Source organism: Rhinatrema bivittatum, chromosome 11 (assembly GCF_901001135.1).
Source record: "Rhinatrema bivittatum chromosome 11, aRhiBiv1.1, whole genome shotgun sequence".
Lineage (NCBI taxonomy): Eukaryota > Metazoa > Chordata > Amphibia > Gymnophiona > Rhinatrematidae > Rhinatrema > Rhinatrema bivittatum.
Window position 1 is genome coordinate 53,592,777 of NC_042625.1, and position 22,719 is coordinate 53,615,495.

The window sequence follows — 22,719 nt, forward strand, 5'->3', positions numbered from 1 at the left end:
TGGATCTGTTACTGAGAGAGCGAGAAAAACGCTCTGCCCCACTGCGGATCTCTCGCTGATCCAAAGACAGAGACGCGCTGCCCCGTCTTTGTCTCTCTCTAGTTATACTCATGGCAGAATCGGATTCTGATAGTAGTGAAGATTTGGAGCAGTTCCGGGAGGCGGTATGGGAGCCGACGGGGTCCCAAAGAGGTTCGAGTAAGAAAGAGCGTGCTGGGGAATGACCAGGGCGTGAAACGGTAGTAGAAATAAGTGCTGGGTATGGGCATAGGGGTGAACATGAGGGAATTGTCAATAGTATCTGGGGGAGTGCTTGATGGTAAACACGGGGGAAGAGTAAATAGTATGGGGGGGGGTGCTTGGGGGTAAGCACGGGGGAAATGTAAATAGTATTTGGGGGTAAGCACGGGAGAAGTGTAAATGGTATTGGGGGGGGGGGGTGCTTGGGGGTAAGCACGGGGGAAGTGTAACGTGTTGTGGGTGACATGGAGTGAGCATGGAGGAGGTGTAAATAGTGGTGTGAGCACAGGGGAGCTGAAAATAGTGTATGGGAGGCTTAGGGTGAGCACAGGGGAGGTTACATAGTGTCAGGGTGACTTGGGGGTGAGCACGGGGAGGTGTAAATAGTGTCGAGATGAGCATTGTGATATGTATATAATGTTTAGGGTGAGTACTGGGGAAGTGTTAATAGTTTCTGGGGGGCTCGGAGGTAAGCATGGGAAATTGTAAATAGTGTCAAGAGGGCTTGGGGTGAGCACAGGGGAAGTGTATATAATGCTTGGTGAGAACATGGGAATTGTAAATAGTTTCTGGGTGGGTGCCTGGGGGGTGAGCACTTGGAATATGTAAATAGTGCCTGGGGTGAGCACTTGGAAGATGTAAATAGTGTCTGGGTAGGGGCTTAGGGATGAACTCAGGGGAGGTGTAAATAGTGCTTGAAATTAATGATGCCAGCCGTATCCTGAGAATAGTAAGGCTTGCTTTATTGTTTTTCCTAAAAAACTCTATCAACAAGCAGCAAACTGGACTGCAAAAGACGAGGAAGACTTTTGTTTACAGTTTCTTTCAATTTACTTTGTTGCCCATTGTTTTTCTCAGATGGAATTAGGAAAGAGCTGTCATTAGCAGTGACATATCCAAGTCTCAGGTGAGTACACAGCACAGTGCACCCACCACTTTATTCAAGCTTCAGTAAATGAGAGCAGATAAAGGATAAAATGGCACATCCAGTTTGCCCAATTGAGATTTATCCAGTTTGGGTACATACACATATAAAATCGCTTATGCAACTGAACCCCACCTCCCACTTCCCCTTCCCCATGTCTGTTACCTGTTCTCTCAATCACTATTCTCTACATTTGTCCCATGCATGTCACAATGTGCCACAGAGATGGCCTCCACTACCTCTGCTCCTAAGCCTTGCCATCTCCCAATTTGTCTTATGCAATGATTTTGTAAGAAGCAAACACCTGTGCCCCTTCTCTGTCTTACTATCAAGTTTTGCAATAAACCCTATAGCCACCAAGGTCAGATCCAGCCTCCCCATATTCACCGAAGCTTGAGATTTTAATCATGGTCTGTCCATGCAGGTCACCCAAGACTTCATGGAAGCCCAATACTGTTATACCGCTGCTATTTAGGGTTGTAACTGCCAGTTTGTATCAGTTATCCCAATGCTTGCTGTTTAGGGTTGTAATCGCCGTTCCATACATGTCACCTAGTACCTTCTGGGAGGCACAGAGTAGTCATACAGCTGTTATGGGCTAAACTGACAAGGTTATCCTCTTTTCAGGAATCATCTGTTTATCCCAGTGTATTTTTTAATTCTGTTACCGTTTTTGTCTCCACCACTTCTAGAAGGGCATTCCAGGCATGCACCTCTCTCCATGAAAAAATAATTTTCCTGATGTTCCTGAGTCTACTCTCTGGAGCTTCATTTCATAACCCCTAGGTACATAGTAGCAAGGTTAATGAGGGCAGGTAAAGACCCAAATGGCCCATCCAGTCCGCCCAGCATGTTGCTTAGTGTAGTAACTGCTGCTCTGTGCAGGTTACCTCCATGCCCTCCGTTAAGGGTAGTAACTGCTGCTCCATGCAGGTTACCGCATTTGTTAACAAGCAAATACATAACAAAAAAAAGCATCGAAAAGGCCAGAAGCCCATACAGAAAATAACCATCAAAAGTAATGTGGTGCAATATAGAAAAGAAAAATAGAGCCAACAAAAACTAAACCTCCAGCGAGATCACCCAGGTGATTCCATTGGCCCCAGAACTATCCCCTATACTATCACATTTCTCCAGTTTCCCCCAAAGTTAATAAGTAAGCTTTTGAATAATTGCAATATCAACCACTGTGACACACAGGGGGACCCCATCCAAAATAAAGCAATAGTTTATCTAGCGGCCAGCAAACACTGCATTTATGAAGGTTTTCCCAGCATCAACAACATTATTGTAACTTCTTTCCATAGGCCTGGTAGTCCCAACAATGGGGCAAGCAAAAGATCACAACCATAAGTATTCATCTCAGTCTCCACTTCTCCCCCAAAAAAGAGAATACTGATAAACAAGCCCACCAGACATGGAAATAAGTGCCCTACTGACCACATCCCCTCCAACAAAGGTGGAAGGCCGATCGGGAAAAGGATGCAAGGAGAGTGGAGCACCTATAGGAATAATAGAGGAGTTTAACCATCAGCTCTACTCTCCTAGAGCACGTAGATACAGAATGGGCTGCCTGCCAAATCTCAGCCCAGCCCGATTCCTCTAAGGAGGTTTGTGAATCTTCCTTCCAACTCCTCATCAAGGCTATTATTCTATTGGCAAACTGATGTGTATAATTATGAGAAACAGCTCTGCCAGGCAGTTTAGGGATGCTATGAAATCTTTCCAGTGGGTACGAAGCATGAAGGGCACAAAACATGAGTATGTATTTTTATCTATATTGTAGTTGTTCACTAAATCTTTAAATGTAGCAATATTACATCCTTTCCAGAAGTGCCAAAAGTACCTCCATTCATTCATTTGCCAGTCACACACATATGGATAAAAGGAGCAATAAGAGAGCCCAGGATTCTTAGCTAGAGGAGTAATGAGCAAAAAATCCACATCTGAGACCCTGGATACTTACAAATATTTCTCCAGACTTGTCTAAAGTGGGCAATAACGGGACTTCCTAAATCTGGGAGAAGGAGTATACGTAGTGAGAAACCAAGAGCTCAGTGCCCTCTGTTTATGCTCTCTCGAGCCGAGTCCAAAAACAAGACGAGCAAGGTTGAAAACATTCCCGCACACACACCAACTTGGCAGCCCATTAGCAGCAGCGTAGGTCCAGTTAATCTGAGCCACTCTACCCTTCCAAATAAAACTCCCCAAATAACCATTTAAAGAAATAAATATGTGCTATCAAACAGAACATGGAACATGCTGGAATAGGTGCAAATGTTTCGGGAGGATAAGCATCTTGATCAAAATCTTTCAAATCCTTTCATATGGTTGTTTTCATAGGAGAGTAATTAAGCTTGAGAAGGGCTCTAAAGTTAGTAGACACGAAATCCCATGTACGTAAAGCCCCCTGGAGCCAATTTAAATCTAGCTAGGCTTCTGGGACTTCTGATGCCAGGGACCAAAGGAAGAATGTTGGATTTAGCAAGTTAAGTTGGTACCCAGAAAACTTACCAAATTCCTCCTTCAATAGCACCAGCAGCGATAAAAAGATCCAAGACTTCATCAGCATATATCGAAATTTTATGCTGCACCCATCCATCTTAATGCCACTGATCTCAGCCCACATCTGTACTGCTTCAGCCAGGGACTCAACTGCTATGGCAAAAAGAAGAGAGGGCAAGGGACATCCCTGCTGTGTCTTGCTAGAAATCGCAAAACCCTCTGTCAAACAACCTTTCACCAAAATATGTGCTCTAGGAGTCTAATGCATAGCAAGAACCCAACAGTCAAACTCATCCAGAAAACCATATTCACAGCCCGATCCAGTAAAGTCCGTGGGAGAGCGGACTAACGCCCGCTCTCCCGGCGCGCGCACCGGCCCCTCGCCGGTGCGAGCGATCCAGTATTTAAATTAGGCGACGCGGTGCAAACGAGGAAAAGGAGGCGCTAGGGACACTAGCGCGTCCCTAGCGCCTCCTTTTGGCCTGGAGCGGCGGCTGTCAGCGGGTTTGACAGCCGACGCTCAATTTTGCCGGCGTCGGTTCTCGAGCCCGCTGACAGCCACGGGCTCGGAAACCGGACGCCGGCAAAATTGAGCGTCCGGTTTTCGGCCCGACAGCCGCGGGCCGAATTCAAAATTTTTTTTTTTTTACTTTTTTTTACTTTTGGGGACCTCCGACTTAATATCGCTATGATATTAAGTCGGAGGGTGCACAGAAAAGCAGTTTTTACTGCTTTTCTGTGCACTTCCCTGGCGCCGGAAGAAATTAGCGCCGACCTTTGGGCGGCGCTAATTTCTTAGAGTAAAATGTGCGGCTTGGCTGCACATTTTACTTACTGGATCGCTCGGGAATACCTAATAGGGCCATCAACATGCATTTGCATGTTGAGGGCGCTATTAGGTGCTGCGGGTGGGCCGCGTGTTTTCCTCCCCTTACTGAATAAGGGGTAAGGGAAAACACGCGTCCAGAGCAGGGTGACAGTGCGCTCCGACGGAGCACACTTTACTGGATCGACCTGTCAGTAAGCAGCCTAAGTAAATAGGGCCATGGGCCCAATGAAAGCCTCATTAGCATCTTACGAGTCTTGGCAAGGTGAATAGTGTTACAGAGTTCTTTCTGACATCCTTTCTACTTTCTGAATGCTACTCTTTTAGCCCTTACATTTTCAGCTATTTGGAGATATAGTGCTCTTCATTTAGCTCCTTCTAGTCCACCTGCCTCTTTCCAGCCTGCTAGTGCCATTTTAAGGTATTTCTCCATTTTAGCCTGTATTCTTGTGTTTCAGGTAAGTACAAACCAGATGCTAAAATGCATTCCTTTCTTGTATACTTTGTATAAATGAGGTAAAGAATGTATTAAGGTGAGATCATGTCCGAATGCAGTGTGCAGAGAGTGCACAGACCTGGCTGGAGAGCAGAAAAACATGCACTGTTTTGTTCACAAAGCATGCATGGGGAACCTCTGACTTCCCAAAGTAGGACTCTAAAGCTGTGCCCTTTTCCTTGGTGAAACTGTTACTTTTAATCTTATTTACCCTCACAGACTTAAGGCAGAAGACCGTGAGAGCAATGGAAGCGAGTTACAGACCACCCCAGCATTTCGAGAGTATGTTGCAAAGAAGCTGGAAGCCATGATAGACAGGTACTACCTATTGTTGCGCAGTCATGCTGGTTGCCCCTCTCTCTGTGCTGTCTGTATCACCTGCTCCCTTGCCAAGCTGTGTACATCCCCCACCACTTCACTTATGCTGGCTCCACTCTGCCTACCTGTTTCCTTTTGTTGCTTGTGCTTTGCATTCTGTCTTTTTCTCCACTTCTTCGTTGCTCAGTAGCATCCATTCTATCCTGTAGCTTGTTTTGCAGCAACCCGCCCCTGTTAATGCATATACTTTGGCTACTGATAGAGTTTTCCTGTCAATATAAATTTCCTAGAATGTAGCCAGATGGACTCAGGACCAATGGGTTTATGCTCCCCTGCCAGCAGATGGAGACGGAGTCAGGTTTCAAAGCTGATGTCATACAGACCTTCAGTATTCCTCCATCTCCAGCAGATGTGGACATGCTTTCCCTATGGGGATCGCTGTACCTTTTGGAAGAAGAAATTCTACTTTCCCTGTACGTACCGGATCAGTCCAGACTCCTGGGTTATGCCTCCGCACCAGCAGATGGAGACAGAGCAAAACTTGTCAGGTTCTGCAATAAATACCAGGGTGCCACCCACAGCCTGCCAGTATTACTCTGTCTCCAGCAGATGGTTTGGGTGCATCTCCCACAGCCTGAGTCTATTTAAAAAAAAAAGAGAATTAGGAGAAAAGGGTCTTTAGTTAGTCTTTTCATTTGAACCAGTCGGTGGAGCTCCCAGCATTTGTGCAGCTCGACAGGGCAGATCCTTCTTCCAAGGACTTGGTACAACTGGATGTGCGTAGGGCTCTTCTGCGCTATCTAGAGGTTAATAATGAGTTCCGGGTTTCGGATCATCTCTTCGGCCTCTGGAAGGATCCCAAAAAGGGTAATATGGGGTCTAAGGTCTCCATTTCGCGTTGGTTGAAGGAGGCCATTAACTCCACATGCCTTTTGGCTGGTCGGCCCTTGCCCTTGGATCGGAAGGCGCATTCTACGCGTGCACAGGTGGCCTCCTGGGCGGAATGTCATCAGATTTCTCTGCAGGAAACCTGCAGAGCGGCGACTTGGAAGTCGTTGCATACGTTTGCACATCATTATCGGCTGGATGTTCGGGCCTCCAGGAAGGGAATTTTCGGAGCAGGTGTGTTACGAGCAGGCCTCTCTGGATCCCATCCCAAGTAGTAGGAGCTCTGGTACATCCCAGGAGTCTGGACTGATCCGGTACGTACAGGGAAAAGAAAATTAGGTCTTACCTCTGATAATTTTCGTTCCTGTAGTACCAAGGATCAGTCCAGAGTCCCGCCCACTTCTGCTTTAGTCGGAGAGTCCGCTATTCCTACCTTTTGCTCAAGTTTTTTCCTTTTGGGCCTGGAAGATTTTTATACCGGTCTGTTTTCTGTTTTAGGGTCAGGTTCCTTGTTGGAGGTAGTGACCCGAGGGTTTCCCGGTTGAACTTCATGTATATAGTTAGTTTGCAGCTGGGGATTATTCTGCTTTGACATTACGTAATACTGGCAGGTTGTGGGTGGCACCCTGGTATTTATGGCAGAGCCTGACAAGTTTTGCTCTGTCTCCATCTGCTGGTGCGGAGGCATAACCCAGGAGTCTGGACTGATCCTTGGTACTACAGGAACGAAAATTATCAGAGGTAAGACCTAATTTTCTTTTAAAATTGGAGAGAAGATTGAGCCCCGCTCTCCTGCAGTGATACCTAAAGTCCCTCCCTCAGTTGAGAATTCCTGAGGTGATTTCGAGATCCCTCAGAGGTGTGCCTTGGTCCAGTAGACTGCTCCCAGCATGGACGTTGCTGCTGAAGTAGCTGAAAGGCAGCGGGTGCAGGAAGCCGAGTGCAGTAGTGACGGCCAAAGCCCTCTTCCCCCGCAGCTGGAGACCATCTCTGTACTAAGCCAGTAAGCACTGAGCCCAGGAAAGTTTATATAAATAAAAAAGAAGAGGATTTCCTCACAATTCAGAGACATTGGAGGGGTTTCGGTAAGACTTCTTCTGGACTCCTTGCTCTGCGCACCGTACCAATGTCATTCCTGATCCCGTTGGGAAGTGGGCTTCTGAGTGGGTTGAACGGCCCCCTGGTGGGCTAGGCCCCGCTTTAGGCTTGGTCGGCACATCGCGAGGTAGGCCGAGGCAGTGCCATCTTGCGAGCATTTTTGTGTCTGAATTGCCCACCATAGAGCTTCAGTACATGCAGTGCGTTTTGGCTCTGCGCACGAGCTGTGCACATAATGTCTCACACGTACATACGCACACAACTTACTAGGCGCAGAATAAAAGTAAAGCTGGACACACGGGCCGTGTGTGTGCCTTGCTGCGGCCCACATAGGCTCCCGAAATCTGTGTGCCCTAAAATTTTAAGCGCGAGCCGTCTGAACGCGCAGTTACTGTCGCCAATGGCTCCTGCAGCAAAGAAACATAAGCACCTTTCTCTCTGTGCTGCTTGTCATATTAGGGCTGCACAGTCTGAACTGGATTCTTGCTTATGTCAGCACTATGAGAAAGCCCAGGGAGAGTTGGCCTTCCCGGACTTTGCTAAGCCTGGCTCTTCCCATTCAGAGGATGGGTCAACCACAGCCTTAACCGGAAGTACCCCGGATCTGAGTAACCACCGGACTGGGTCATCCATGGGAGAGGGAAATTTAGCAGCACCTATTCCAGTACCTCCTGGGATAGGCCTGGACCCAGCCGCCTCCTCTTGGGTGGAATTCTTTCAAGGCCTTCAAGCCTTTGTACAGGCGCAGTCTGCTACCTCACTTGCCCCTGTCCGGCTGAGGTTACCCCTCCCTCTCCCAGTCCTATCGGCAGACCTTCAGGCATGCTTATACTCACCAAGGGTATCCCTGGCAGGGACCCGGACAGCACGGACAAAGAAGAGGATCCAAATTCCTTGGAAGATGGGGAAATCCCCCCTGACCAGGTCACGGTTTTTCCATAGAGATAAATTGCCAGCCCTGGTTTCCCAGACCCTGAAGATGCTGGGAGTTCCTGGGGCAGACTCTATGATGCAACCAAAGAAGAATCCCATTCTGATTTCCCTACGGAAAGCCTCTTGCTTCTTTCCAGTATTGGAAGCCATCCAGAAGTTGATTGACCTGGAATGGGATGCCCCAGAAGCAAGTTTTAAAGGTGGACAAGCGTTAGATGCTCTATACCTACTGGATCCAGCAGCGAGAGAATGATTGCGTCTCCCTAAAGTGGATGCGCTGGTCTGAGCTGTCTCTAAGCAAACAACTATCCCAGTGGAGGGAGGAGCGGCCTTATGGATGTGCACGACAGGCGGATGAAGTCCATCCTTAAACAGGCCTTTGACGCAATAGCAATGACCTTACAGATTGTTTCTTGTTTTGCCCTGGTAGCTTGTTTATGCCTGCTTCCTCTCTCGGGAGGTGGATGACTTGGGGGCGAATTCCAGATCGATTATGGAACCCTACCTTTATAGCTGATGCGGGCTTGGACCTAGTCCATACCTTGGCCAGAGGATTGGCCTCAGTGGTGATGGCCAGAAGACAGCTATGGCTATGGAATTGGTCAGCAGACGCAACCTTCAAGGCAAATGCCCTTTGAAGGATCATTCCTCTTCGGAAGTGAATTGGAAAAGCTGGCTAGTAAGTGGGGCGAATCTCCAGTACCCCTCGCCCATGAGGGGTGGTTCCAGGGGTTCCTAACACTTTCGCCCCTAGAGAAACTTAAAGTTTCAGAGGTCTGGGAGGTCTCAATCCTTTTAGAGTTGGCAGCCCAAGAGAGGGTCAGACTCGGGTTCAGGTTCGTCCTGAACCCCCCAATGAAGTTTTGCTGACCCACCCATGGAACGAGGAGATAGGGGGTCGACTGTCCCTCTTCTACCCACGGTGGGTCGAGATCACTTCGGATACATGGGTACTGGAGGTCAAATGAGAAGGATATGCGCTGGAATTTCGCAGCACTCCTTGGGACATATTCATGATGTCTCCTTGTCACTCCCAGCACAAGAAGCAGGCAGTGGAGACTACCCTATTAAGGCTTTTCAGGATGAGGGCTATAATCCCAGTACCTGCGCTCCAGGAAAATACTGGGCATTATTCCATCTATTTCATTGTATCATAGAAGGAAGGTTCCTTTCGCCCCATCCTGGACCTCAAGACCGTCAACCGACATCTACAAGTGAATCATTTTCACATGGAAACGCTATGCTCTGTGATAATGGCCGTACAGCCAGGAGAGTTCTTATCCTCCATGAACCTATTCGAGGCCAACCGACATATTCCAATCCAGCAAGAACATAAACATTTCCTTTGCATTATGGTACTGTGTCAACATTATCAGTTATGGGCACTGCCCTTTGGCCTGGCCACCGCCCCCAGAACATTTTCCAAGATTATGGTGGTCATAGCGGCAACATTGAGAAAAGAGGGAATCCTGGTGCACCCATACTTGATCTGGGTAAAGTCCATGGAAGAGATTCTCCGGGTGACCTCCTTGCTTCAGGAACTCAGTTGGGTCGTAAACCTGGACAAAAGCAGTATCAAACCCTCCCAGTCCTTGGAATATCTGGGAGTCCGGATCGACACCAAGTAGGGCAATTTATTCCTTCTGACCACATGGATAAGGAAGTTGATATCCCAAGTGTCTGTTGATGAACATGATATGCCTGACGGTGTGGAGCTATCTTCAAGTTCTCGGTTTGATGGAAGCAACCCTGGAAGTAGTGCCGTGGGCGAGAGCACACATGCAACCACTTCAACGCTCCCTGCTGTCACGTTGGAACCCTCTGTCTCAAGACTATTCGATTTGCCTCCACTTACCAATGGAAGTATGCTCTCTGCTCCAGTGGTAGCTGCAAGAAGCTCATCTGGGCAAGTGTGTACCCCTGTCCCTTCCAAACTGGCTGGTCCTCACAACAGACGCAAGCCTCCGGGGCTGGCGAGCTCGCTGTCAGGAACTAACGGCCCAGCCGCATTGGACCAAGGAAGAGGCCCTCTGGAACATAAACCACCTGGAAGCCCGGAAAGTCAGATTGGCATGCCTACAATTCAGCCACATACTCCAGGGTCAAGTGGTCCACGTAATGTCAGACAATGCAACAACGGTAGCCTACATCAACTGCAAGGGTGGAACTAAAAGCCAGCAAGTGTCATAGGAGATAGATCTCCTTATGGAATGGACGGAAATACATCTACAGATGACCTCAACCTCCCACATCGCAGAAAAAGACAACATTAGAGCAGACTTTCTAAGCAGGGAGAGTCTGGATCCAGGAGAGTGGGTGTTGTCAGCCAAAGCCTTTCAGCTGGTAGTAGATCGCTGGAGTCTCCCATCCATCGACCTGCTGGTAGCATCTCACAATGTGAAGGTTCCCCGATTTCTTCAGTTGCAGAAGAGATCAGTTGACCCTGGGTATCGATGCTCTCATTCAAACCTGGCCGGAAGAGGAGCGGCTATATGCCTTCCCTCATGGCTGCTCTTGGGCAGGATCATTTGCAGAATTGAGCACCACAGGGGATTAGTCCTACTAGTAGCTCCAGAATGGCCCAAGCGACCATGGTATGTGGACCTGCAGACACTCCTGGTGGAGACCCCCCTATGCCTCCCACCACACAGGGGCCTGCTACAGCAGGGTCTGGTCCTTCATGAGGATCCAACTCAATTCTGTCTTACGGTCTGGCTCTTGAAAGGGCTCGCCTGATGAAGCGAAGATATTCAGTGGCAGTAATTGCATCTTACTCTGCGCGTGGAAGTTCTCTATGTCCCTACTGTATGTGCGGGTCTGAAGAGTATTTTTGTGGCCTGGTGTGAGGAACGTTGTTTCCCCTCGGATGGTCAAAATCGCACTACTTCTGGAATTTTTGCCGGACGGCGTGAATAAAGGTTTGACCCTTAACTCTTTGAAGATCCAGGTAACGGCTCTCTCCTGTTTCAGGGGCAAGGTGAACGGAACCCGCCTGTCGGCTCATCCAGACAAGGCTCATTATCTGAAAGGGGTGAAGCACCTCCAGCCAGCCCTATGGTGGCCAGTTCCCTTGTGGAATCTTAATCTAGTATTGGAGTTTTTGGCAGGGCCCTCCTTTTTGCCACTGCGCAACCTTTACTTGCGTTTATTAATCCTGAAAATGGTGTTCCTGGTGGCTATATGCTCGGCACTTCACATCTTTAAACTACAGGCATTGTCATGTTGGGAACCGTTCCTCCGGAGGAATCCAGGAGCGTTTCAGCCTCGTACCATTCCATCCTTCTTGCCCTAGGTAGTCTAGAGTTTCATTTGAATCAGCCCATTTCTTTGCCATCCCTAGATAAGCACAAGGATACGGAAGAATACCGCCTCCTCCGCCATTTGAGCATCAGTAGGCTTTTGCTGCAGTATCTGTAAGTTTCAGAACCGGTCTGAAAGATGGTCCGCCTGTTTGTCCTTCATGGTGGAAGGAAGCTGGGCGAACTAGCTTCGTGGGCTACCATAGCTCGCTGGACTAAGGAGGTGGTCACAGAAGCCTATGTGGAGGTAGGCAAGCCATTACCCCTTCAGGTTAAAAGCTCTTTCCACTAGGGCTCAGGCAGTCTCATGGGCGGAAATGAGACTGTTGTCTCCAGTCGACATCTGCCGAACAGCGACGTGGACACCTTCTCCAGGTTCTATCGCCTGAACGTTCAGGCCCGGGAGGGCGAAGCCTTTGCAAGGGCAGTGTTGACTGGACTGCGGGCAGCTTCCCCCACCGACCATTTTGTACATCCAATTGGTCCTGAGTCCATCTGGCTACATGCTAGAAAATGAAGAAATTACTTACCTGATAATATTGTTTTCCTTAGTGTAGACAGATGGACTCAGAATCCCGCCCACGGCTGCCCAAGAATGGTGCTAAGGATTTGCCCATGGAGTGGATATAGATTCCAAGAGATTACTGGTAAACTGTCATCCAGCTCCCAGATCAGAGCATCTATAATCTTACTGGGGTTTAGTGTTTGTTTGGTTGAGTACAGTTACCGTTATCTATTTTTAATCACGTTTTTTGGTAGCATGTCCACAGTGGCTTTTGAAGAGAATACTGAAGGGCTGAGGTCACTGCAGGGGTGTATCTACTGTGATGTCAGCCTTGAAACCTGACTCTGTCTCCCTCTGCTGGCAGGGGCGCATAAACCCATTGGTCTTGAGTCCATCTGTCTGCCCTAAGGAAAACAAAATTATCAGTTAAGTAATTTCTCCAGTGCTTATGACGTGGACTGATACCAGAATATTTTGTTGATAAACTGTTAACTTATGGACCTGGTCACCATTTGCAGCCTTCTTCTGAAGAATTTATCATTGCCCTACCCAGTCATGAGGCTCACCTACATGAGAAGAGATTGAGAGCGTTTTCCAGTATAGGCCCCAGTTTGTGGAATAACCTTTCGAGGGCAGTGTGGCTTGAAGTACGTTATCAGGAGGTGGTAAAAACCTAGTTGTTTTGACAGGCTTTTTACTAACGAGAGTCATATGTAGTTCATATGGGAGATATAAGGGGGCAGAGGAGATTAGGGTGGAGTAGATATTTTATGTTTTTAAATGTATACACTATTTCTGGTCCAAGTCTTTATAACGTATTGTAAAGTTTTATTGTATCTATGCCATATGAAATTGTAAATCTCTGTGAGCTCCTCCTAGCAGCAGTTAGAAATGTTCTTGTTTGTATTTCAGATGCATTTCTATGTCACAGGTTGAGGCCACGCCTGCAGTAACTTCATTTCCAGCCACACAATCCCAGGAGGATGGTAAGTTTAGTATACCATGCAGTGCTCCCTGAAAACGCTCCTGAGGCCAGTTAGCAAGAGTATTGCAAGGAGACCTTTTGATGTGAGCAGAAGAGTAACTGGGAACTCTCTGCTTGTTCTCGGCACAGTTCCCTGGCACTGGGGCTCTGCCTATTTTATTTCCTGTCTTGCAGCTTCATTTCGAGCTTTTCTGTTTTTGTTTCAGGCTTTCGCTTGTTCTTCTCATCCGTTGCAGGGGATTGTGGAAAAGCAGCCATTGCTCCTTCATCTAAGAGATGTGCTCCTTCTAGCTCCAGGTGACTAGGGATTTAGGGATTTTGCTGGGTCTAGAAATTCTTTTGTTCACAAAAAAAAAGCAGGAGCAGTGGAGGGAGATGACTGAAACCCTCCTTTATTATGCTGTCTGCATGTGTGGGTCACATCAAAAGTAAATATTGCATGAAACATTCCAGATAGATCACAGAAGGGATCAGTAAATGGGTTCCAGCTGCTTGTAGCAGGAGCAGGTTTTTGCACCATTACCCAAATAAATGAAACTGTAAAATAAAGATGGAGCCACAACCAGCACTCCATATGCAGCCTGTATACCAAAGAAACCCTCCAGAATGCATTACATCAAAGGCTTACCTGGGTTATAGGGCTAGGACTGCACCCTGTGCTTTTCTCTCCCTGGGTTACAGTTTGACTGCGCTGTGCTCACACTGGGAGCTCTGGTTTTGGGTGCGAGATTATACCTTGCCCCTTGTTTTCATCCTGCAGTGAAGGAGACAGTGAAGACGAATGGCAGCGATACAGAGAGGCTGCAGTATCAGTTACTGACATCCTAAAGCAAAGTCCTCTTCCCATCATGCACCCTCAGGCCAACCAGGTTAATGGCTGGCAGGAGTCAGACGAAAAGAACATGAAGTTGAAAATAAAACAGAAGAAAGAAAGAGTCAAGAAAGCAGCAGGTGAGAAAAGGGAGAAGACCACACCATGCATGACACATGCGTGTGAAAGTGATTACCAAGGGAACAGCATGTCACACCCTGCATCGTCTACAGGAGGAAGAAGGAAAAAGGGCAAAGGACCATGAGGAGCCCAGGGACTGGGGGACCATGCATGGGGCTCCCAAGGGTGGTAAAGACTGAAAAAAAGGGGATAAGCTGATGCAGGAGTGTCCTTCAGTCAGTGCGAAGCAAGGCCTTTCCCCTTAATCCTACATCCGGTAAGGAGTTCTCCCTCCTCTGGTGTGGTCTCAGCTTGCTGTGCGTATTATAAGGTAGGTGAGCCAAGAGGAGCAGGGCTGTAGACATCACACCTTCTGGTTTAGGCAGGGAGGAGGTGACTCCTGGGGCCCTGAGATATAATCCTCCTGCATCACACACTGTACTGTATCACTATACATATCATTTGCCAGTAATAAAACTGCTTCATGATGGTTGTCCTGATCTTTCACAGGGTTGCCTGTCTCTCTCTTGTTCAGGGCAGCTGCATGGTGGTGGATGAGCTGAGTAGTTTTTTATTTCATGGTAACTGATGGACGTGTTAGTGTTTGTCCTGGCACTAGTGAGCCCCTCAGCACCCACCGCCTTCCCCCATTGACCGGGGGCTCTCTTTCTTCCTTCAGACCACCTTCTTTTTTTTTTAATTGAAAATGTATTGCCCACAATAATAGGGAGGTACATTACTCAATACTCAAGTGTCAAGCACTAAAAATAGGGTCAAGAACAATTTCAAATCAATTTCAACTCCCTCCACCACCCCTCCATAGTACAAATCTATGATATCACGATTGTCATGAACAAGTACAGGTATGCGCAAGTCAACTTGCAAAAAGAATAATTGTAAACACAGCCTTGGAGCTCACAAGCCCATAGCTAATTCTCTTCCCTAGCTCCTAGCTGTGCCAGTGTGGGCCTGTAAAACAGGACGTACCTCCTGCGGTCCTTCTTTACTCACTCTGAGAAGGGGAAGCGGCAGGGGCTTGGCCCAGTACTTACTTCTGCTCCCTTGGGCTTGCAACTCAGTTGGAATGGGCTTCTAGTGGCCATCATGCTATGATCCTTCATTTCCTACTATTCAGGATTTTTTCCTCTTATTTATAATCTCCCATATAACCCAGCCAGTGCAATGATGATCTCAGCTAGGAGCCATCGACCACAGCTCCCTTCCGAACCAGGTGTGCGCACACTCTGTTTCTGGGCAGTAGGTGTAATTATTGAGGAATGGCCGAGAGTCTAGCTCCCCTTTCCTCTCCTGGGGCTGTGAACGCTACATCTGTAAGACCCCAGCCTGGCCCGGGAACCAAACCCGAGTCTTCTGCACTGCTCTATCATTGAGCTCCTGCAGCAGCTCCAGCTTTTTAACCCTATGGATACTTGCATAAGGGTGAAGTGGGCTCAGCCCAGAGGATTGATTTGAGATATCTTCTGAATCTTTAATTCCTTTCTTGTCCCTCCTGCAGTAACAAATTTACCAAGAACTTTTATACATTGTATGATATTACAATAAAAATAACAGAGACTGTGAGTTTAAATTATAAACCAGTTTTAGAACCAAGAGGTGCAGCAGAATGAGGGATTTGTGGAGTACTTTCCCTCCTTCCTGGTGGTTCACAGGTCACCCATCTCTAGGGTCTTTTATGTTGTAAATGTTCTCCATATGTACCAGAAAAACAGCCCGCCAGCCTCAGCACCTAGTGCGAGGCAGTATTGTCCTGGCAGTACTCAGTCCACTTGAATCAGGGTGTGCTGTCCAAAGAGGCAGGGGCATGGCTAAGGAGCTGGGAGCCCTTGCTGTGTTGTCGCAAGCTGCCAGAACTCTTCAGCGCCCGAATGAGGGTGGTAGGTTGTCTTCCATCAAAGCTCTGTCTTATGCACACATCAGAGCTTTTCCACCCCCTTCAGCGTATGATGATTGAAGCTGCCCGTGACCGCATGGATATTAAAAGTCTCAATAACACTCTGAGCAGATGGGAGTAGATGGTTTTGGCTCTGCTCAGCGGTGGAGTCTGAGCACTGGTACAGAACCAGGCTGCTGGAGGACACTGTGGGACAAAAGCAGAGAGGCACTGACAAGGGGGATGCAATGCTGTCTTCAGTGAGGTTAGAGGCTAATAGCAACATCCAAATGTGACGGCAGAAAAAGACCATACAGCTTATCTAGTCTTCCCATCCACCTAATTATCTCAGCTTTACAGTCCCTATCACTCCCTCAAACAGCCCTCAGGCTTGTCCCATGCTTTCTTGAATTCAGATACCATCCTTGTCTCCATCACCTCTAAGGGGAGGCATTCACCACCCTCTCTGTAAAGAAATATTTCCTAAGATTATTCCTGTGTCTGTCTCCTTTCATCCTCAACCCATGAGCTCTCGGTCCAGAGCCTCTGTTCTGTTGAATGGAATGAGGCAATCCACTGTGTCTGACTTCTGCCTTCACAGCATGTATATGTTACTGCTGAGGGAATCTGCTGAATAACCCCACCCTTCCCTGCAGCTTTAGAGAACTCTTTGTATACGGTTACATGTGCATGCAGTGATACACCCCAGCATGTGCTCACCCTCCACCACCCTTTGCACAATCTGTGTGCACTGATATAGTATGGAACGGGAAAAGAGAGAGCTATGTGCACTTACATATTGCCATCATTCTCCCCCTCCCCCTCCTACTTTATGAGCACTGATACTGCCCTTCATACTATGCATGCACTGATGCACTCTTCTCCCTTCTGTGCATGCACACACAGTATGTGCGCTGATACAACCCCACACCCCTCAGGTACATACAGAGTATGGGTAGTGGCATAGCTCTAGCATACCCATTTTTACGCATGTTCTCTCTCTCTCTGTATGTCCCTGGCACTTTCCTCTACCTTTGTGCATTGGGGGTTTTCAGTCATCCGATTCCTTACCGGCAGGGCTGGAGGAGAGCCGATGACCTGTTGGTAGGTGTTGTATTGTTGAATCCTCGTTCTGTAAGTGTCCTGCCTGGGTTTGTGACACAACTGTATGCATTCCAGAATTATTGTGCGTCCCTGGTTCTGAAGTAAGCACCTGCACATACATTTATTATATGTTCATATCGCACTGTAAGATTCACAACCCTCACCAGGGCAGCTGCAGAGAGAAAGGAGTTCATACAGCTGGAATCTCTCCACCCAAAGCACTGCTTAAGTCCCAGCTGGCACGGGCAGGACGCTGCCAGAGTTATGAGTGGCATTGACAAGGCACTGCTGTGAGGAAGCTCACACTGCTGCAGCACTGTTTGACATAAGAAAGCGCTTACACAACTGGAGTTCCAGCTAGTACTGACAGGGCATTGCTGTAAGGAAGTTCACAATGATGAATTCCCAGCTTCCCTAGGAAAGAGCTGAGAAAGTCAAGAGTAGATGGAAAAGTCCTTGGGCCAGCCCCCAACCTCCTTACCTGTTTGTTGGGTGTCAGGCTGGTTAGAGTGCTGAGATTGGCTGTGTCTGTGATCAGCATAGTCTGTGGGAAGAGACTTGCAGGTGCATACTGCCCAACCTCAGACTTGTGGCTATATAAAGCTGTGGACAAGAATAATTAGCAGAAATCATCTCTACAAAGGGGCTTCAGTCTCCAGGGCTGTTAGTCCCTTTCCTGTAACTATACAGAGGGTATAGAGAGGGACTTGAGACACCAGCACTGTTAAATCTATTTCAATTTGGGTTTATAGCTTGCTTTTCCAGTCCAAAATAACTGCCCAAAGCAGCTTATAAAAAAACATAGAATAGTCATTCTGTCTTCTGTGCCAGCCCTTAGGCCTGCTCTGTCTTTGTGCTGGAGGTTTAGAGAGGAACTGCAGTCTCTAGCACTGTCGGACTATCTCCTGTCCCAGCATTTCTACCTGCTCTCTTCCTGTGATGGCAGCATAAAGAGGGACTGCAGTCTCTCTCCAGTACTGTCAGGTGCTGCCCAGTTATATGCAGCAGTGAACAGGTACGTTAGTTGAATGCTTACCATGGGGACTTTGAAGCTGTGCCATGGTTGCCATGAATGGGCTCTGTGCCATGTGACTCTGGACCTGGTGCATGAGGGGCTGCTGATGTGATGGGTGGAACTGCTGGGAGAACTGCACAGGCTGCAATGTGGTGAGGTTGCTGCCCACGCTGTTTATAACAGGGACGCTCTGCGCTTGGGAGGATGTTAGACCTGAAAAAAAAGACAAGACAAAGAGATCTGACAAGGTCTCTTCTTCCAGTAATAATATAGACTCTGGTTATCATCTCCTTGTATCCAGTAGGGTGAGCTTACAGCAGTGCCTTGACAGTATGATCCTAGCACCATGAGCTTCCTCATGGGAGTGTCTTGCTAGTAGGACCTGGCACCATGAGCTTCCTCACAGTAGGAATGCTGCAGTATTAGCTTCCTCAGGGCAATGCCCTGGCAGTAGGACTTTGACACTGTAAGCTTCCTCATGGCAGTGCCCTGGCAGTAGGACTTTGACACTGTAAGCTTCCTCATGGCAGTGCCCTGGCAATAGGACCCTGGCACTATGAGGTTCCTCATGGTAATGCCCTGACAGCAGGACCCCCAGCAGTGGGAGCTTCCTTGCGGCAGTGGCCTGGCAGTAGGACCCCAGCATGATGAGCTTCCTCAGAGCAGTGCCCTGGCAGTAGGACACTGGCACCACGAGCTTCCTCATGGCAGTGCGTTGGCAGCATGAGTTTCCTCATGGGACACTTCTAGCTTAAATGGAGTCCGAAGCTTTATATGTTGTCACAGTTATTCCACAGCTTTCTTACCTATCACCAAGGTAGAAGTGCCAGGATTGGTGAAGCTTGGTGCCAGAGAGGCTGTCTCGCCAGCTCCGATTGCCATGACACCAGGCAGTGATGCCATGATGAGATTCTGTGTCTGCTGGCTCAGTACATGTGAGCTGTGCTCCAGGCTGTGCAGGGCAGTTAGTGTGCTGACAGGGGGGAGTGTGCCACCTGGAGCTGAGACCTGCCAACAGACAGTTAAAAATCAGAGTAACAAGAGATTGTCATCTAAGACACTGCATGGAGATTGTTATACTGAGACACTGAACAGTGACTGGCTTCCCCCTCAGAAGATACACCAAGAAGATTCTCTCAACCAAAACACTGTACTGAGGCTGTCACTCACCCCAAGATACTTCACTGAGATTGTAACTCATCCCTGAGACACTACATGACCATCACTTACCCAAGACACTGTACTGAGACTGTTTAGTGAGACACTGAACAGGGATTGACCTACCACTGAGCATGCATCAGGACTCTCAACTAAAACACTGCACCAAGATGGTCTTCCCTGAGACACTGCACTGAGACTGTCACTCGCTTCTGAAATAGTGACCTTTAAGATATTCCACTGAGATATCCATAATGAATATGCATGAATTAGACTAGCTAGTGATCTCCCAGGACAGGTTTAGGAGCCATCACTCGTGTAAGCACCCTAGCAGATGGTATTAGATTCTGTCTAGAGGATCTCTGCGATCTTTGTGGCTTGTACACCTTAAGAAGTGCCTGGACACATAGGGGCAGATTTTCAAAGGGGTACGCGCATAAGATCCGCGCATACCCCACGAAACCCTGCCCCAAGCTCGCCCTGCGCACGCCGAGCCTATGTTGCATAGGCTGCCGGCACGTGCGTAAGTCCCGGGGCTTTCCTGGGGGGGGGGGGGGTGTCGTGGCCGGCGCGTCATCGGGGCCTTCCGGGGGTGGGGCCACAGCCTCCGGACCAGCCCCCGGACCGGAACATGGCTACGCGCGTATCTATTAAAATCCGGCGTACTCTTGTTTGCGCCGGGTGCACGAACAAAAGTACGCGCGCACATACTTTTTTGAAATCTGCCCCATAATGAGGTCTTGCTTCCCACAGCTTGTACACAGAACACATGTTTTCTGCATGCTAAGCATATTTTTTCTGTGCACATTTTGGGGTAGATTTTCAAAAAACGCGAATAGGCGTACTTTTGCTGGCGCATCAGGCGCAAGCAAAAGTACGCTGGATTTTAGTAGATACGCGCGGAGCCACGCGTATCCACTAAAATCCTGGATCGGCGCGCGCAAGGCTATGAATTCTGTATAGCCGGCGCGCGCCAAGCCGCGCTGCCTACCCCCGTTCCCTCCAAGGCCACTCCGAAATCGGAGCGGCCTTGGAGGGAATCCTCTAACGCCCTCCCCTCATCTTCCCCTCCCTTCCTCTATCTAACCCACCCGCCCGGCCCTGTCTACACCCCCCCCTTACCTTTCTCCCGGGATTTACGCCTCCCGGAGGGAGAAGTAAATCCCCGCGCGCCAGCGGGCCTCCTGCGCGCCGGGCCGCAACCTGGGGGCGGGTACGGAGGGCGCGGCCACGCCCCCGGACCGCCCCACGCCATAGCCACGCCCCTGTACCCGCCCCCAAAACGCTGCCGACACGCCCCCGAAACGCCGCGACGACCGGGCCCCGCCCCGACACGCCCCCCTCGGAGAACCCCGGGACTTACGCGAGTCCCGGGGCTCTACGCGCGCCGGTAGGCCTATGTAAAATAGGCTCACCGGCGCGCAGGGCCCTGCTCGCCTAAATCCGCCCGGTTTTGGGCGGATTTAGGCGAGCAGGGCTCTGAAAATCCGCCCCTTTGGATATAGCATGCCTTTTTTTCATCTCCTGTCACATTAGCACATCATTAACATACTGCATCAGGAGTTAACTCTTTTATTAGCTCATGGGTAGAGGTGTTCAGCACACATTTTCTCTCACGTCTTATTACATCATGCTCTGCAGTCAACTTTCCCACAGTGGGATCCTGAGTCCTAGTAATACTGCTTACTAGTCTTTGCAGTGAGAACAGCTCTACCCTCAACAACTTCCACTGACTCCACAGGGACCAGCCCTGACTGACCAGACTATGTATGCTGCCTGTTCCTGCCACAGCTTTGCTGGTACAAGAACTCAGAGCGATTACTCTTTGGCCCTGTCTGCAAGCTGGTCTTCATATGCTTCCTCTACATTCCTGGATTCCCATTTTGCTCCTCCTTGTTCCTGTTTTCTCTCCAGCGGGTTTCATCTCTACCTTCAGACTGTCTTTTCCGGGGCTGTGTTTTTTTAGGAATAGTAAGTAGAGCAATAAACAGTGCCCAAGTTTCAAAGGGACCTGCATAAAGTTAAATTTGGTCATATCTTCAGAATCACTGTGGCTAAATGTAAGGCTAGTTAAATCCCAGGGTCCAGGTCACCACAGCCCCTAGAACTACATTGTGGCATCTAGGATTTGCCACTGCTTTGCTCAGCTTCCTACCCACCTTCCCAATGTCACTGGTGCTGCCTCCCTCCTTTCTTGCCAATACTACTGTCACTCAGCTCTGCCTTCTGCCTGCCCTCCCTCCCAATGGAGCACGACTCGGCTTTACTGCAGGCCCTGGAGTAACAAAACTGGTACCAGCAATGCTACAACTGCCCAGAAACAGTGTCACTAGATTAATGGTAGCTGGGTACTCTCTAGCCCAGGCCTTTACTCACCAGCTTTGCATCTGTGCTGAGCAGATTGTGGCTGGACTCCAGGCAGGATGGCGATATTTGATGCAGGATTGACTGGGTAGACCCCAGAGTGCTGTTTCCATGGAGGTTGCTACTGGAGGAGCTCAACTCACTGGCATCTTCCTGCCTGTAACTCACCTCTACAGGAAAAAAAAAAAAAAATAACGCCATAAAGGAGGCACAAAATGCAAGTGAAGATGTAATTACAGAGCACTTCTCAACCTGTCCAGATCAGATCCAGAAAACTGAGCGGAATGAAGACCCAGAAGAGGAGGAAAGGGGTTAAAGAATGTCTCCCCAGACAGTCCCAATGCTTTCCCTGTAAAGGGAACCTGGGGAAATACTGCAAGAAGGCAATGCAGAAGGAACGGTTTCCTCACCCAAGACCTTGCTCTTTCCCTTTCATAGAAAGTGCAAGACTCCTCTGCAGGCGTTCAGGATTTTATTTTCGAGATGAATAAATGTGCCCTTTTGGAGGAGCAGATAGAGTGGCTGTCATTCCTGGTGTGTTACTGAGTATTGAAAATATGCCCACATGGTTCTTCCCTTTTCAGACTCATTTCATCATCAAGCACGCTTCTTGCTATGTCCATCTGCCCATCCATTTGCATGAATCATGGACAGAATGGAGACAGAGGCCTTTGCACAGTGTAATTCGTGTATAAGAAGACTTACCTGCTTATAATTTGCAATATCTCCAATATCTGCAAGACCCAGGAGCTTGGTTATTGAAAGATCACCTAATGCCGATCTTAAAAATGTAATATTGGTTACCAGCACAGTTTAAGAATTTAATAATTGTGTTGCGCTGTTTTATTCAAAAATTCCATTGTATTTGGTTGGGAAACTGGTTCCATATGTGCCAAATCCAGTTTTGAGGTTGCCCCAGCAGGTGGTTTCAGTGAGCTCTGTTGAAAGCAACCGGTAGTGAGCATTCAGCTGTTGATCCCTCGCATGGAATAGCAGACGGCAGGACTGCAGCTTGAAATAAATTACTTGGCCTTCCCAAACAAATCAAAGCCTGGCTTTTAGAAATGTCATTTGGATCTGATGGAGGAATGGCAGTTCTAGTTAAGGATGGGGGGGGGGATTTTATTTCAGCTCCAACTTGCCTCCTTGCTAACACTGCCTCTCTGGACATCTGAGGTTTGCACTGCTGTTCCTTCTGCTCTCCAACTTGCCCGGGAAGACCCACCACGCACGGTACC

At 48.5% G+C, this 22,719-nt stretch overlaps 2 protein-coding genes across 3 annotated transcripts in view; one reads left to right on the forward strand and one right to left on the reverse strand.

Moving 5' to 3' along the window:
- The first annotated feature begins 59 nt into the window (after positions 1–59).
- C11H12orf43 (chromosome 11 C12orf43 homolog) lies at positions 60–14,456 on the forward strand. 2 transcript variants are annotated; one of them, XM_029619571.1, is made up of 6 exons: positions 60–192; positions 1,099–1,147; positions 5,212–5,310; positions 12,946–13,019; positions 13,225–13,315; positions 13,779–14,456. In XM_029619571.1, exons 1-6 carry the CDS (start codon positions 111–113, stop codon positions 14,092–14,094), a joined length of 711 nt encoding a protein of 236 aa, XP_029475431.1. In that variant the 5' UTR covers positions 60–110; the 3' UTR covers positions 14,095–14,456. The 2 variants fall into 2 exon arrangements, with proteins under 2 accessions (XP_029475431.1, XP_029475430.1); XM_029619570.1 differs by having other exon boundaries at positions 66–198.
- A 957-nt stretch (positions 14,457–15,413) lies between these two features.
- The window catches only part of HNF1A (HNF1 homeobox A), a 29,987-nt gene continuing 22,681 nt past the window's right edge, over positions 15,414–22,719 (reverse strand). The window contains exons 5-10 of the mRNA XM_029619566.1: positions 21,494–21,651; positions 18,766–18,967; positions 17,981–18,172; positions 17,426–17,547; positions 16,912–17,053; positions 15,414–16,047 (exon numbers count right to left, since the gene is read on the reverse strand). Of these exons, the coding sequence (XP_029475426.1) occupies positions 15,884–16,047; positions 16,912–17,053; positions 17,426–17,547; positions 17,981–18,172; positions 18,766–18,967; positions 21,494–21,651 (980 nt within the window). The 3' untranslated portion in view covers positions 15,414–15,883. The remainder of the gene's footprint in view (positions 16,048–16,911; positions 17,054–17,425; positions 17,548–17,980; positions 18,173–18,765; positions 18,968–21,493; positions 21,652–22,719) is intronic.

Excerpts from the sequence above, each read along its gene's own strand:
- C11H12orf43 (XM_029619570.1), top strand. The coding sequence starts at position 111 with ATGGCAGAATCGGATTCTGATAGTAGTGAAGATTTGGAGCAGTTCCGG. Across the intron at positions 1,148-5,211 it reads GTGACATATCCAAGTCTCAG|ACTTAAGGCAGAAGACCGTG; the intron begins GTGAGTACACAG and ends TTACCCTCACAG. Across the intron at positions 13,316-13,778 it reads TGTGCTCCTTCTAGCTCCAG|TGAAGGAGACAGTGAAGACG; the intron begins GTGACTAGGGAT and ends TTCATCCTGCAG.